This window comes from Punctularia strigosozonata (assembly GCF_000264995.1).
Source record: "Punctularia strigosozonata HHB-11173 SS5 unplaced genomic scaffold PUNSTscaffold_8, whole genome shotgun sequence".
NCBI lineage: Eukaryota > Fungi > Basidiomycota > Agaricomycetes > Corticiales > Punctulariaceae > Punctularia > Punctularia strigosozonata.
Genome location: NW_006767440.1, coordinates 1,215,419 through 1,231,017, shown reverse-complemented (window position 1 = coordinate 1,231,017; position 15,599 = coordinate 1,215,419). Strand labels below are relative to the sequence as shown.

General features: G+C 55.7%; 6 protein-coding genes across 6 annotated transcripts; 2 read left to right on the top strand and 4 right to left on the bottom strand.

Moving 5' to 3' along the window:
• Positions 1-2,034: 2,034 nt before the first annotated feature.
• PUNSTDRAFT_104113 (glycoside hydrolase family 16 protein) lies at positions 2,035-3,780 on the top strand. The gene is made up of 5 exons (XM_007384996.1): positions 2,035-2,292; positions 2,359-2,523; positions 2,574-2,666; positions 2,730-3,292; positions 3,361-3,780. The coding sequence occupies exons 1-5, from the start codon at positions 2,126-2,128 to the stop codon at positions 3,399-3,401; spliced, it is 1,029 nt and encodes a 342-aa protein (XP_007385058.1). The 5' UTR covers positions 2,035-2,125; the 3' UTR covers positions 3,402-3,780.
• A 23-nt stretch (positions 3,781-3,803) lies between these two features.
• PUNSTDRAFT_144431 (uncharacterized protein) lies at positions 3,804-5,245 on the bottom strand (the record flags this gene model as incomplete). The annotated part of the gene is made up of 2 exons (XM_007384995.1): positions 3,804-4,874; positions 4,948-5,245. 2 exons carry the CDS (start codon positions 5,243-5,245, stop codon positions 4,036-4,038), a joined length of 1,137 nt encoding a protein of 378 aa, XP_007385057.1. The 3' UTR covers positions 3,804-4,035.
• Positions 5,246-5,363: 118 nt separating this feature from the next.
• Positions 5,364-7,982, bottom strand: PUNSTDRAFT_69589 (polysaccharide lyase family 4 protein; the record flags this gene model as incomplete). The annotated part of the gene is made up of 21 exons (XM_007384994.1): positions 5,364-5,403; positions 5,456-5,537; positions 5,593-5,617; positions 5,671-5,865; positions 5,922-6,009; positions 6,063-6,080; positions 6,134-6,204; positions 6,265-6,353; positions 6,412-6,627; positions 6,684-6,717; positions 6,771-6,870; positions 6,944-6,974; positions 7,030-7,049; positions 7,107-7,167; positions 7,226-7,285; positions 7,346-7,500; positions 7,552-7,591; positions 7,647-7,654; positions 7,706-7,800; positions 7,854-7,883; positions 7,941-7,982. Coding segments are annotated over 21 exons (1,500 nt in total), but the record flags the coding sequence as incomplete, so codon positions are not given.
• A 2,051-nt stretch (positions 7,983-10,033) lies between these two features.
• PUNSTDRAFT_135470 (uncharacterized protein) lies at positions 10,034-10,946 on the top strand (the record flags this gene model as incomplete). The annotated part of the gene is made up of 3 exons (XM_007384993.1): positions 10,034-10,055; positions 10,156-10,344; positions 10,405-10,946. 3 exons carry the CDS (start codon positions 10,034-10,036, stop codon positions 10,944-10,946), a joined length of 753 nt encoding a protein of 250 aa, XP_007385055.1.
• A 528-nt stretch (positions 10,947-11,474) lies between these two features.
• PUNSTDRAFT_45380 (DUF1014-domain-containing protein) lies at positions 11,475-12,350 on the bottom strand (the record flags this gene model as incomplete). The annotated part of the gene is made up of 4 exons (XM_007384992.1): positions 11,475-11,574; positions 11,632-11,753; positions 11,804-12,148; positions 12,210-12,350. 4 exons carry the CDS (start codon positions 12,348-12,350, stop codon positions 11,475-11,477), a joined length of 708 nt encoding a protein of 235 aa, XP_007385054.1.
• Positions 12,351-14,037: 1,687 nt separating this feature from the next.
• PUNSTDRAFT_144429 (uncharacterized protein) lies at positions 14,038-15,539 on the bottom strand (the record flags this gene model as incomplete). The annotated part of the gene is made up of 2 exons (XM_007384991.1): positions 14,038-14,246; positions 14,303-15,539. One exon carries the CDS (start codon positions 15,537-15,539, stop codon positions 14,304-14,306), a length of 1,236 nt encoding a protein of 411 aa, XP_007385053.1. The 3' UTR covers positions 14,038-14,246; position 14,303.
• Positions 15,540-15,599: the final 60 nt, after the last annotated feature.

The following is a 15,599-nucleotide window of genomic DNA, read 5'->3' as shown; positions in this document are numbered from 1 at the left end:
GTATTAGATTGCATACAGTACTTAGCTATAAATGTCTATTGAATCCGACCACTCGTCGAGCCAACTCGACTCAGCTCGAAGTTGCGAGTTTCGACGAGTGGCGCCACTCGAACTCGCTCGAACTCGCTCGTCGACAACACTAGGGCGCGCGCGTCCTTCGACATCTTCCCTTTTTATCTTTGCGTAGCCACGGTCTCTGAACCATTGTGCAGTCCAATGTCGATCATTTCGCAGCGGCTGGCCATGTTTCAGTCGAGCGAGCATGCCACAAAAGGTAGAGCAAGACACCAACATTTTCACTGCATGCAAAGAGGCAGAGTCGCAACGTCAACTGATCCTGCACTTGCCAAGCCTATCGACAACAGCGCTCCACCGTCGCGGCTTCTCCAGGAAAACTGCCCGCTTATGTAGGGTACTCCTTCACAGCGTCCGCTTACCGGAGAAGTGGGGCACAAATTGTATCATGTATGTGAACCCACAGCTTGCACGTCTTGCCCGACGATCACGAGCAAGGCGCCGTCTCTGGGCCGTACATTCACGGCGCTTTGCTCGACGTTTGCAGCCCAAACCTCCACAGAAACGTGATCTGGCTCAACACAATAATGCCAAGAGCATGTGCATGCGTGCGGTCGTCACCATGGCCCATGGCGCGTCGACGGCCTACACAGCCCCCTCAACAGGAGATCATGCCGGCTCACAATATCGGCGTTGTTCTTGCTCGTACTTGTGCCAGCCACTCTCGATAGAGAACCCTGGCCTTCGCTCAACCAAACCGGCTTTCACGGGCTTCCTCGGCAACTGTCATTTAACCGTTCCTCTGTGTTATTGAAACTCGGCGTACTCTGAGCCCTGCCCGACTTTTTCAGGCGCACGATTGTGAATCGGCACCGACCATGCAGCCGCTATTCCGAGGGCCAGTTTTGGTGCCCTGCGTTATGCTCTGACATACCCGCGCGAACAACATCGAGTCAAAGCCCGTCTTTGTGAGGTATTAGCCGCAGTATTGCATGTCATCGACAGTACTTATCCCACACTTGAGGCTTGAAAGTCCGAGGTATGTAGCTTTCGTTGATCGTTCCAACTCCTCAAGCGCGCCTCATGTGCAATATTCGGCAGATGAACAGGCCTGATGCGGGCGTTGGGCCAAATGAAGGATGTAACCGTCTATAACGCTTTATCCGTCGTTATCTTTGGCAAGTGTTGACGCGCCTTGAGCTGATGCTCGAAGCCCTTTCCGCGTGTGGTTTCAATGTGGGAGTCATTAATGCAGCTGGGTTTCCTTTTCCTTCATATTTCCATGTACTCAGCATCAGGGTTCCGTAGAGCCCTATGTATCGCCGTCAGGGCGGCTTCTCGGCCTCTGCCGTTGATGCATATGAATTGCTTGCCGCCTTATGAGTTGCAGGCAATTCGGCGGCCCAAGATGCTGCCGGGGAGACATGGTTACATCCAGATTCACCAGAGTATTTTTATGACTTGAATCATGCATCAGTAAACGCGCAACCCATCGAGCATGCTAAGGCCCGACTGTCCATATGCGACAGTACTGATGAGATGGCAGTCGTTCGCCGTCCTATCTATGTCGCTCTCACTACTGAAGTCGAGCTCAGTTGGGCATCGCTGGCGTCCCTGATCTCCATTGATTCCTGATCGGAGCGAGGTCTGGGTCCACCTGCCGGGGGTCCGTCGCTACGCAGCAGACTTTTTGCCGGACCCGGCGATGGAGCTGATATTGATGTGGCCGGGGGACGACTGGGACTGAGCAGAGGGTGGCCAACATGCAGAGGCAGGCGAGCTAGCTGAGCTTCGTTGTTTCTTTCAACGCAACGTTGTTACTGTCCATGTCTTCGTGGCTTTGTGGTGTGCGGAAGGTGGGGTAGACAAACAATGAGGGAAGCGGACAATACGCGACTAAATTTGGACGGTCCACGCCCTGGCTTCCTACTCCGGCCACGCAACGCGCTTCGGTCCAACCACCGCATGCTGTATAAAAGGAACGGCTGCCGCAACATGCAGAGCCATCTACAAACTTTCCCCTCCCTCCTTTCGCCCGCTCTCCGGCCTCACTCCGTCTCCCTTCTTCCGCTTCACGATCCCGACGAGCCTCCCCACAACTTCACGCGCGATGCACGGTCTTACGGCGTTCGTTCTCGCAGCCCTGCCCCTCGCGGCGCTCGCAGGCAACCCCCACGAGGGCTCTTCCAAACAGAGGAGGCACCGTGCACGGAATTTCAACATCCGCTCCAAGACCTACAACCTCACGGACAAGTGGCAGGGCGACAACTTCTTCGAGTGAGCAGCCATTGGTGATCGGCGTGCCTTTCATCATGGATATTGACGCGAACCCGTGCCTTGCAGCGGCTGGGACTTTTACACCGGCGCTGACCCCACGCACGGCAACGTTCAATATGTCGACAAGAATACCGCCATGTCCGAAGGCCTCGCCTACGTTCAGAGCGACGGCACTGTGTCCGTGGACGTCGACACCAAGAGCACGGTTGCCGCCGGCGGCCAGCGCAAGTCGTAAGTCTATCTTGCAGGTATCTCTCAGCCGACATCTCATCTCCACGCAGGGTCCGCCTCCAGAGCCAGAAGAGCTACAGCAGCGGCCTTTTCATCGCCGACTTCTTCGCGATGCCTCATGGCTGCGGCGTCTGGCCCGCATGGTGAGCCCTACCCTCCTCCTCCCCTCTTCGCATCCCCAACTCACGAACCCCCGTCCCACGCAGGTGGAGCGTCGGCCCCAACTGGCCCGCCGCCGGCGAAATCGACGTGATCGAGGGCGTGAACACCAACAAGCAGAACCAATACACCCTCCACTCCGGCGCCGGCTGCACGCTCGACAAGACGCCCTCCGCGCTCGCCTCCTCCTCCGCCAACGCGACCGAGCCCTTCACCGGCAACGTCCTCGGCACGCAATGCGCGTCCTCCGACGGGAACAACGCCGGCTGCGCGATCCAGGACGCGGGTTCGACCTCCTTCGGCCACGGGTTCAACATGGCCTACGGCGGCGTCTTCGCCCACCTCTGGGACTCGACCGGCATCGCGATCTGGCACTTCACCCGCGCCGAGATCCCCGCGGACATCACCGCCGGCACGCCCGACCCGAGCACCTGGCCGAGCCCGTCGGCGTTGTTCAGCTCGTCGAGCTGCGACATCGCCTCGCACTTTTACGAGCACACCCTCGTGCTCAACACCGACATCTGCGGCGACTGGGCCGGCCCCGACTACGCCAACTCGGGATGCCCCGGTACCTGCGTCGAGGCCGTCGCCAACGGCGCCAACTTCAATTGTGAGTTCCACAACCGTCATGCTCTATCTACAAGTGCCCAAGAAGGCTAATCTGTGTCGTTCCCTTAGTCGCCAAGTGGAAGATCAACTACATCGCCGTCTACAACTAGACTCACCACATCTGCGCGCTTCGCATTTTCTCTATACACCTGCCGCCCTCGACGGGCCTTCGCTTGGTCCACCTTCGCTCGTGCGTCGGCCGTCGACCGGCCTGCCCGATGCATCCACAGTTGCATGCACGCTTCCTTCTCCTTCCTCTACTCCCATCCATACACTGCTGAATATCCAGGCATCAATCACATCCATCTGTATCGTTTGCTCCAATACTGGTACCCTCATCGTCGCTCGTTTTAGCTTATCTCCATCGGTAGTTATGGTATGGGGTATATCTGGCCGTTCTCGGTCTCGATCTTAGTGCGCCCTGGTGGTTTACCTTTACAGAGATGTAGTATTTGGCCGGCAAATGTATCAAGACAGATTCCATTTACGATCATTGCGCGTCGTATCGTTTCTGAGGATCGAATAAGTCATGGACGGGCTCCAGACCGTCCGTTGTCGCATACTACTAGTACACCACGCATACCAGCTACACAAGCACTAGCCGATACACGAAGAGCAGAGGTGAGATGATAATGAATACAATTGTGGAACACGAGCAAGAACCAGCCCCAAACGTCAACAGTCGACCAGGTCATTCAGGTCCCACACCACAGTCCATACATACCACACCGAAATCCCGCGCAATCAGATGTTTTCCTTGAACTTCGTCCCCCGCTCGAACGTCCATATCGAGCCTGTCGGGCTCGTCATCCCGCTCATCGTGCTGTCCCTCGTTCGTGGTCTCCCGACTTGCACGGTACTGCTGCTGCCGGCCGTGTCCGCGCTGCCCTCCCTCGAATGACCCGGGCCCTCCGTGCTAGGGGTCATCCCCCTCTCCCCCGCGACCGATCCCTGCCGATCCCGCGTCGGATGGTGCAGCGCGACGACCACAGGCGTCGCCGCGCCCGCCGGGCGTATATGCAGCTCGGGAGACGGCCGCCGCACGGGGTGCATCTCCACGCGGTTCTCCCCCTCCTCGTCCGTTTCGTCGTCATCGTCGTCGTGGGCCCCGTGTCTGAACGACGAGCGCGATTCGTCTTGTATGTCCTTCGGCAGCTCGGCGTGGTCCCCGCTGATGGTGCTGCCCGACCACCGGTTCGCGTTCGGCCCCGGCGACTCGTCCCGCCAGTGCGCGACCTCGTCCGCGTCGTCCCAGTCATCCCCGCTCGCCTGCAGCCAGCCGCGCACGCGGCGGTCGGTCGAAGTCATGCTCAGCCCGCGGATGATCTTCCGCCCGCGCTCGAGGCTGAACCCGCGCTCGCCAGACGGAACGTCGTGGCCATTGCCGGACCGGGAGGAGAACACGGCGCGGATTTTGGCCACAAAGCTGTTGGACGATGATTGTGCAGATTGTCGTGCTTGCATTTGTCGGCGGCGGCGGGCGCGGTCGGCAGGCGTGGGCTCTGGTTTTCGGAGGAGGACGACGACGACGACGCAGCAGATGACGATTATAAGGCATAGACCCACGACGAGGCCGATGAAACCTATTCAACCAAGCACCCGTCCTGATTCACTCGGATGTCCTCGACGAAAGACAGTGGGATCGACCAAACGCACCTCCTTCTGATCCACCGATTTCAGGGGCGACTCGTCTGAGCTTCGAGCGCGTAAGATGTGAGTCGTTGTTGACCGTCAGACCGGACGGAGCCATGGTGGTAGGATTATAGGATAGGTTGTATGTAGTAACTCGACCGCGCCACCTCGAGCCGCGGTCTTTCGGTGTTGGTGGAGATGGAGGTGTCGCCGGAAGTACGAGGAAGTCTCCGGTCAAGCGAGACTTAGCGGGCCGGCCCAGCTCGAGAGTCTTGGCGGCAGTTGACCGCGGTGACATCATCGAGCCTTGGCTCCGCGCCATGAGGCTAGCAGACCCAATCCTCGCAGCAGGCATACAACGCAAGGAGAAAACCCGCCATTTTCACACAGGTCACGGAAGTACTTAACAATGGGTCCCAAACACAACGGCAAGCACTAAACTAGTAAAGAGCGAGAGCATCTACAACGAAGTTGGGTGACCTAACATTCGATGGGTTAGGTTTATGGTGATGCAAGCGTAGCAAGGACGTACAAATAGTCGGTGCCAGATGAGCCCGAGATGGCGTAGATCGTCAGGACGTTCACAGTCGATCCGGTGTAAAGCGTGCCAGAAGCTGGTAATCGTCTCAGTTGATACCGGCGATGCATCTGCAAGCCTGATATACGCACGAATGCTAACGGTGTAGAGGATATTCTACATGAAAGCGTCAGACATTGACATCGCATGAGCGTACATTAGTCACTCACGTTGCCTCTCCAGGTACCTCTTGTGACACCTCGGCTGTCGGGCTGGGAGGGCGCCGCCGGGGCGGGACCACTCCAGCCATTGATGGTCACCGAAGGACGACCGCCAGCGAAGGCCAGCGTCGTGCCGATGACCAAGGTGCGTGCCCCACCTTGACCAGATGCGAGAGCGAAGCGAACCGTGACGGGCCCAACGTCCTGGACCAAGGTCGTCAATCGTCCGACCCGCCAACAGAGAAATCGCCATGACCGACCTTGAATACGGCCATGGGGAAATAGCCGATATCCTGTTGACCGACAGTGTAGGTCCTCAACCAATCATGCATACGGGAGTCCGATGGGCTGGTGGCCGAACGTCAGGGCAAGCGGCTAATGCATCTATGGTGTCAACTCACTGCATTGTCTCAATCATACTGTAGTGTAATATCATCAGAGAATCGTCAGATTGGTCTACGATTGGACTTACTCTGCGTTCAAGAAACCTCTGGGGGTACCATCGAAGTCGCCAATCTGCCAGATGGGGCTGGACGGCGTCGGCTAGCGATGCACAGGTTCATAACTTTTCTTTAAAAAAATCATAGGCGCTAAAGATTTCACATCGGCGGTTGAGTGGATGTTGGAAGTTGTCGTGCTACCAGCAGACACAGATACGGACTGTGATCCCACAGCCAGCTCGGTTTTGTACACTGCATATATGTATTAAGGGTTAGACGCCGTCGTGCAGGTATGGCAGGGAACACTGACAGGTCATCGTAAAAGTTCCTGGCTTCATCGGAGGCGAGGAGAAGTCCTGGGTGCTCGAATCCGCACGAGCCCAGTATTGTGCCTCCGAGTTGCTCCAGCCGACGCTGACAAGGCTCGCGAAAGCAGAGGGGACATCAATGGCTTTGCCGATCACGTAACCGCGTGCCGCCTTGGCGACGTAGCCGGAAATGCCCAAAGCTTCCCAGAAGGTGGTATCTAACGGGAATCGGGTGAGCTCAGACGGACCTTGGAAACAAAGGTGCCGAACTCACCGATAGAGGACGAAGGTGCCGAACCCGTCGTGAACTGGTTTTGCCCATTAGTTTCACGCAAGGAATCAACGGAGGGGCAGTATGTACCCAGAGCGCATAAGGACCGTGGAGACCTTGACGGTACGACTCCGTCTGGGTGTGACCAGAATTCTGGTGATACGTCATGTCAGCGACGAAGATGACATGTCTGCTTCACTGCTGACCATATCTGCATCGAGAAAATGATGTCAGCATCGTGTCAACGCGTATAGAAGATGGACGTCTTACAGAAGTACAGTTCCTGCTGAGACGCTGATTGGGATCATCGTAAGTGGCTGTCAGCGGAGGCAAAGCAATGCTGGCTCACATCCTTGGTTATCGATGTCACTGTTGAGCTCGACAGTAAGTATCATTTCGAGAGTTCACGTTAAGAAGACTGTTTACCGGAAGAATGGTCCACCGGAGCTCGATTCGTATCCAGTCGTAGTGACGATCATGTAGGCACCTATGCGTGGTTCGATATCGAGCCGTCCTGGATCATGAGAGGACAAGGCATTGCGCACCAATGCTACTTCCGGTGACACCATGGATGCTATCGTCGATGAATTGTCTGGATGAATAGACTGCGAACGGTGCACAATATCAGTTTCGGGTGAATGTTAATGCAATCGATTTGAACGAACACTTCGACCGAGTCTGTCCATCGACCAGGAAGACATCGCTGCCTTCGATTGCAGTGCCGTCCTCGACGTCTGAGACGGTGTATCCGCTGTACAAAACATCCTTGTTGAGGCGAGCAATGAAACGAAGTTCCCCAACGCTGGGCTCCGCGGTGGTACTGGATGTATGATTAGAGCAATGCGATACATGGCCAGATGTGCCAACATACTAGGTCGCCATATGAACTGCTGGATCTTTGTACCTTGCGACTAGAGGGGTCAAGACTGAGGCACAATCTTTGAGTGACGATAGTGGTGCGCATACCATAGTATCTGTAGGAAGACATGAGATCATCGGAGGCGCCGAACTCTCGAGCGACTTACTGCGTTAACGTGCTTGTGGTACAGGTGATCAAGATGTAATTGTCGTCGTTGCCGGTGCGCACCCAGGAGCAAGACGCGCTGCCTAGTCCTGAGCTCTGTGGCCGACATCAACAGCAATTTGGCGAGGTGTCAGGGAATGCTGGCGTACAATCTGACTGAATTTGCTTGAGTCCTGTGCCTGAATTGCGAGACGGATATCAGCAGCATTCGCCTTTCTCTGGAAAAGGCAGCATACCTCCACTCCATTGAACTTCAGGGATGTTATGTCGCCATTGCTGAAGCGAGTAGCTGGAGATCAGAGGATCCATGACGCGCTGGTCATGCGTTCACGTCATGTGCACTGAAAGATGTGACTTGAGACTCGTGGATAAGTACATTCAGATATCCAGTGCCGCGCACCGGTAAACACAAGCCCTAATAGTGTCGTGTTTATGGTTTTGTTCTTCGATTACCAGTCGCAGGACTCACCTCCACTGGTGTCCACGGTCAGATAGTCTCCGGACTGAGTGGCCCCGAAGCCGAAAGCGGAGGACACAAAGACTCCAAACAAACCAACGCCATAGACGAGAGAGGACCACGTCGTGATAACGAGACCGCACAGCGTGGCTAAACCGGCGCACAATGGACCGTTGCTCGATCCTTTGTACGCGGAACGCGGATTTGCCACCGAACGATTCTTCCGTGACAGCAACCGAGAGATAGTCCATTCGGAAAAGTATTACACCTCGGAAGCGCCGCCTCATCAAGGCCGCTACGCCTGGTGACAGAGCCCGTGGACATAGCAATAGTCTTGGCGCTGAAAACAAGCATCGTCCGCCTTCCGCCTACACCTTCTCGTCCTACGGTGCTCGCACACCAGAGTCAAAGCGGGCCGGCAGCCTTCAGAGCACAGCGGAAGGGAGTATCCGCGTGATCGAAAATAACCCGAGGTTTCGAAGGCATATGGCCAATCCAAGGCAATCAGACGCTGCAACCAGAGAAGCAACGAAGAACACTTGTAGATTCTTGCATCACATCTGGATTAAGTTGCGTCGTAGCTACAAAATGCCAATCGGATCCTAATACTTGAGCTTCAGCGCTTGCACCTACAGGCACGGACTGGTTCTGTTCGGACCTTTCGTCCATCAGACAGGCCGGGGTGGAATCGCGACGCGTGGCATTGTTGTTGGCTCTTTCTCAAGGTCGTGCTGGTTTTCGAGGAAATGTCCTGAGTGTGATATTCTTGCATATGCAGAAGTGAAACGCGATGCACTATACGTCTAGCGCATATGGATTCAGAAGAATCCAAATTTATGGTTGTCTGGTTGTCGACGTCGGTGTGAGAAACGCGGTGTCACCTTGTGTCACGTGGGTTGCGACGCGACCAGACGCGTTCAGTTTGCCCGGTACGCGGGTTTGCGATGGGCCACATAGTATTACTTACTTACTTTACTACCTAATGGTACTGGTTCTGCATCTTGCGCATCCATAAGGTCCTCTTCCCCGAGCAATTGGGCACAGTATCTATGCTATGCCTCTATATAGGTCTGAATAGCTCTAGAGCCAATCACGACCCGTACACTTATGCGTGTGTTCCCCTGGCCCCAACCTGAGATGTTCCCAATTTATTGCGCACGCGCAGCCGTCGACTTCGCACCAAACCTCGATGTCATAGGCGGAGATTCCGACAGCATAGCGGTAAGCTGTGGTCCTCTACGAGCAATCCATGTCACCAAACTGCAAACCCACCCAGCTGCAGACCTACCACTCGTCAATCCACCTACCCCCCCGCCCGGCATTTCCTCCGAGGCCCGACTGAGTCGGTGAGTCTGCCTGCGGCGCGCTTAGCCGAGGCTGGAAGTTTGGATGACCAGACCGATATTCGAGGGCGCTGCGCTGGTGGGAGGAAGTTCGTCTAGACGAGGAGGAAATGCGTCGAACGCTGGAGTTTTGGATTGGCAGGCGCACGACTGCGCGCGCCCGCTGCACGGCGCAGCACGTTCTGGTGCTTCGTGTACCGCCCCCAGGTGATACTCGTTTCTGAGGTCGCTCGTGGTGCAGGCGTCCGAACGAGACGGACAGGCTTCCGCAGTCCAAAATCTTCCGGTGAGGGCGACATCGTCTCGTAAGGTAACATCATGCACTGCGACCCGCAGTGGGTATTCGGCAGCACCTCCCTACTACGTGTATGATCGACGACGACGCTTATGAAGACCGCGGACGATATGGCTATCGCGCATGAGTGGTCTTGGCGTATAAAAGCGCGAGGATGCCCGACGTTCTCCATTAATCGATCCCGGTGCCTCCACAACACCCCCTGCAAGCCCTCAATTGACGAGCTGTTCTATCATGAACGTTTTCTGTGTCGGCGGTTCGCGTAACATTGTATACCATGCCGCTATCCGTCTCTTGACTCTTGAGTAGGTGCAACCTCGCCTCCAGCCCGACATCGCACTCATACCCTACGACAGACGCAGGGAACACCGTGACATTTCTGCTACGTTCGCCCACCTGCTTTGACGACGACGAGACAATCCAAAGCTTTGTCGCCTCCGGCAAAGCAAAGCTTGTGAAAGGCGACGCCCTGAACCAAGAAGAGGTCCGCGCGGGTTGGCAGGCGGCAGGCGGTACCGACGTCGACTTGCTCCTCTTCACCCTCGGTTAGCTCTTCCATCGTTGCGGCACAGTTCGCAGTTTGCTGACCCGCATCCTCTAAACAGGCGGAACTACCACATTCAACATCTGCAACGGCGCCGTCATCACTCCTCCCGACCTCTGCACGCGATCCCTCGCCAACATCCTTCGTGCCGCTCCTTCGCAGTCCCCACCAAAGCTCAAAGGTGCCATCATCTCCTCGACCGGCGTCACCGAGACCTCGCACAAGAACCTCCCGTGGACCATTCGTCCCATGTACGGCTACCTCCTCCGGTCCCCGCACGAAGACAAGCTCGGCATGGAGCGTGTGCTCGCACAAGCCACCGGCACGCCCTGGACGGACGAGGAGCCCGTCTCCCATATCCTCTCATCCGATGGTTCGTGGAAGAACGATCTACCCCCAACAGGCGCCATCGCGAGCACCGTGGTCGTGCGGCCCGCGCTTCTAACAGACGGCGCGTGCACTGGGAAGTACCGTACATCCGTCGGCGACCATGGCAAGGGCTTCACCACGATATCAAGGCAGGACGTCGCTCGTTTTGTAGCTGAGGACGTCATCAAAGACTGGGAGAAGTGGGATAACAAGGTCGTTAGCATCGCATACTGATAGGCGGCCTTGGAACCCTTCGGTGAACTGTACTAATTTTCCTTGATCATATGTACCTTATAATCGGATGTGATTAGTATCCCGGTGCGTATCGTTGCACGTAGACTTGCACTGCGCCACTATATTCAAATTGTGCCCGAGATTTTCCATATGTTCACCCTCGGCGAATTTGGTACATATTCTGGATTCACCGCGGAACCGTCTGCATACAAGGGAACTCTATCTGCCACCAAGCCTGGTCGTTTTCGAACCTAGGCCGAATCCACGCGCTTGATGCTCGTCCCCTTTGGGGCTTGCCCACCTCCCACCTCTTGATTGGCGTCCGATGATCCCGGCCAGCTCCGTGACCGGGGTCAGTGTCTATCGAAACCATAAATATGGATCCAAGGCCTGATTGAGCGTTAGTACTGCGCGGCTCGCCAAATATAGATCTGTGGCGAAATCGTACCTGTCGTGATATTGCATGGCCGGCGCGGACGGGAGGGACACTCGCCCAGCGTGATAAATGTGAGGCAGAGTTGGCCTGCCTTACAGACGCAGGCGAGAAGTAACCTCGTCTTGCTTCTTCTTCAGCGCTGCAACCTTGTCGTCCTTGGAAGCATCGTAAGAGACCGTAACTTGGTTGAATCTAGGAATGAATCCAGCTGTCAGTCCGACAGAGGGCGGGAAATTCTTTGCAACGTACGGATTCTCGGGGCTCTTCTGGAATCTCTTATAAAGCAGATCTTGATACTGCTGTAGACGCAGGCCTGGCTGCTCGGACCTAAGGACGGGAAGTTCTCGTTCCTTGTATGCTTCAAAGGCAGCCTGGAACGAGGATGGGTATAGTGCGGTGAATCGAGGCACATCGAACATACCTTGAACCGCCTTTCGGGGTGTTGCTCGATCTTCGCAGCCTGAGAGCCCACGCTAGCCTTGTCCATCTTAGCCGTGACCACCTCCAACAGGTCGATCGCATTGTCGATGCCGGTGGCGGCCAGGACCTCAGGCTCTTCCTTCGCCTTGGGCTCAGCGACACCGAGCCCACCGCCAGCGGCGATCGCACCAGGACCAGCAGGCTTTGGCGCCGCCTTCTTTGCGCCCGCCTTTGGCGCTGCCTTCGGCTTGGAAGGCGCACTTGCTTCTTCCTCTGCGAGCAACTTGGCCTTCTCGGCCTTGCGCGCTAAATCTGCTTGGCGTTTGGCCTCTGCGTCGGCTTTCTTCTTGTTGACGCCTTTTGCACCATCTGCCCATTCATTCGCTTCTTTGCGCTCCTGAACGTACCACAGGGTCAATAGATGTTACCTGGATGTCGTCGGTGCCACTGACCGCCTCCGCTGCGGCGGCAGCCCTCTTGTTTGCCTCATTCTCAGCCTTTTTCGCACGGCCACTCTCCTTCTTCGCATTTCCTCCCTTGGGTGCCATGACCAACTGAGTTCTGTCGTAGAGTCGGTGAGGATCGTGGTACGGGGAAAGGATGAGTCGATGGCCACCGCGATCAGGTCATTAATCAATTGAGTTATCATGTTCTCACGACTTGACCTCGTAATACTGCTACATTTTTCCATTTCCGCTCTATTCTCCGACGGTTTATTTATACCGATAATTGCGCAAGTCACGCTAACAGCACCGGGCGACCTTCCCGATCCTCTACCCGCCAATCTCTCTGCTGAATGAGACGCAACACGGACCTCAGAGGACGAAAACCATCAGCGCAAATTGCGCGTATATTGTCACAGGTTGCGCGGTCGGTAAACCTGATCGTTCTGAGTTCAGGCACATCATGAGCGGCGAGCGCAGCGAAGAAGGAACGGATTTGTCGGCATGACGGCTGCTTTCTCAGGGGCTGGATGCCCAGGTGGGTGATTGTCGAAGGCAAGAACGGGAAACTGGTGAAACTGTCGAGGTTATATAGCTTGAGTACCAGTTGAGTGAGGTTTGGGCAGCTGAGGATCTTCTCCTTGATAGCTCCGTCCGGGTGGGCACCAGTGAATGTTGTGTCAAACTCGAGATGAAGGCTTTTCAGCGATTTCGCCGCAGACGTTGACAGGATCAAGTTCAATTCCGCCGCTAGCGGCGCATGGTTCCGGAATATGTACCGAAGCTCCTCGAGATTGTTGGGAATAGCAAGGACGGGCTCCACAATTAGCCACGCTACGCGCACGGTCACAGATCGTGCATTCTCTGGAAGTCTAGGAGGCTTCGACCCGTAGGAATCAACTGCGTCCAGTAAGGTACACATGTCGTAGATTGATTCCCAATCACCGTCGTGGAATGATTGTGCCGCATACATGCGAAGAGCCCTAATGGAGGGCGAACAGACATCAACGAGTGCCTTGACGGCAGGCTTCGGTATGGTGGTACCGCCGTAGGTGGAGTGGATTGGTCTACTGACGAGTACGCCCAGATTGGGAAGGCAACTGATGATGATACCGAGATCTTCACCCTCTTCCGGAACGCGAGGGTCCCGCATTGCCAGATCGAGTCTTCTCGTCCACCAACCTAAAGGCGTGCCTCCCGTGCTGATATTGCTCTGTCTTTTGGACCTCGAAAGAGTTTCCGCTAACGACGGCATGATCTTACAACGCCCTATGATCACGATCTCGTACAGATAGCGAGTCGCTAGGGTGTGCCAGGCCTTGCAAACCCGAACGAGGTAGCGCTTGGTGACTAACGAATGACGAAGCAGCTTGTGTTCCTCTGCCCGAGAAGCAAAGCCAGAACATCTGAAAGGGTCGACGAGACCGCTGTCGAGTGCACCAGGGACACAAGTGGCCCATTGGAAGATGTGCTGCCAAATTTCGGGGGGAAGTTGGGGTAACGGCTTCGGCGCCGGTTTCCACCAGCCCCCCGATAGGGTTTCCGAGGACGTCATGATTTATGGAACAAAACCGTTTCTTGGTACAGATATCTCAAATCAACGGCCGTGTGCAGTAGTGATGCAACTAACAGAACTCACCTGGGGGTGGCAGAATGCAAGTTGCGTTGGCACGTGCACGCAGGAGGCCAATGTATTATGATGTCCAATACGCAGCCTTTACGCAGCCTTCCAAGGAGAGCGTCAAACCACATTCATTTCCTTTCACGTATGCTTGAACAAAGGTAGGTAGGTCTCGAAGCGAAGTATGGCATTGATAAAAAATGTTAGTCCTTCAGAATCAACTGAGTATCATAAGAGAAGCCGTGCAGAAGAACTGCATTGTATGTGTACCATTCCGCAGCTGATGTATGATGCACCACATGTGGCAGAGCCGCTGGTACCGAAGCAGGTGCATGGAGCGGCAGACGGAGAATCGACGCAAGCCTACCGCGGACCTGAGTCTACGGAGCCTGTAAGTATGCTAGCCGCGGCTGAATGACAGAGCGATAGAACTGACGTTAGTGATGTATTCTGATATCGCCCAACGTGAAGGGGTTTCCAACAGAATCCTTCAACTCCCAAGTGCGTTCTTCGCATACCCCCAAGCCTACCCGAAGCGCTCCCGGATAGCGGACCCGTAGATCGTAAGATCGGGCATCGTCAAGGAACCATATTTCACGCAACGATTCGGCATCAACGTATCTTAGAGTCTCAAACAGGTCGGCGTATTGCTCCCCGGTCGTCGACCAGGAGTAGCAGCGAACGCCGAGGTGTGTGACGGTCTTTGGAAGGCGTTCAAGCTCCGCCGTTTCCTCCCAAGCCAGGAATTGCAGCGTCAGCTTCTCCAGAGCAGGGCACAAATCAGACACGTTCTGAAGCCCGAAAACGGGATTGGATGATGTGGCGTTTGAGTAGCGATCAAGCTCTAGGATGCGCAAGGAGCGACCGAATAGAAGGAGCGCCGTGCGCAGGGATAGATCGTCCTCGTACGCGCTAATGTATCGCAAATAGTGGAGGTCCTTGAATGATGACGCTATGTGCACCCAGTTGGCGGGCGGTTCGGCCCACGAGGATCGTAGTGTGATTGATTGAGCGTCCTCTCGCAAGGTTGGAGGTGCGAATGTCTCGTGGTGTATATGCCGTAGCGATGGTGACGCAGCGAGCAGCTCCTTCCAATCCGCCCGCGAGAAATGAAGACGGTCGCTGCAGCAGTGGATGATCTGAAGGGACGACGCGCATGTCTGTATGAGGGCCTCTACCACATTGCGAGGCATTTGTACGTGGGCATAGATGGGTTCTGTCACGTATACTGCCAAGATACTGAGGTTGGGCAGACATCCAACGACACTGGCAAGTGAGCCGAGTTCGATAGCACGATGCTCGTGCATTCGCAAATCCAGACGTCTCGTCCAGTTGCCCAAGGGGCAGGTTTCAGAGGATGCACGCTGTTCTGCTTGTTTCTTGGATTTGAGTAGCGCAGCAGCTAGAGACGGCAATGTACTCGCTCCGCGGGGGCCAATTACGATAGCCTCGTAAAGGTACGGCTCGACCAACGCCCTCCAAACTTTGCAAACCCTCGATAATGAGCCCTTTATCTTCAGCGAGTCCTGTAAGGCATTCTGCTCATCAAAGAACGGTAGACGCGGCGGTGCGTGGAAAGGATCGCGAGGGCCAACGTCCAGGGCCCCTGGAACGGCTGTCGCGACGGCGAGGATATGGTGCCAGATCTCTGTCGGTAGCGTAGACAAGGCCATTCTCGCGCAGCCTACATATCGAAGTACATGAGCATGCGAAGCCAGCAGAGCTCCGGTGTG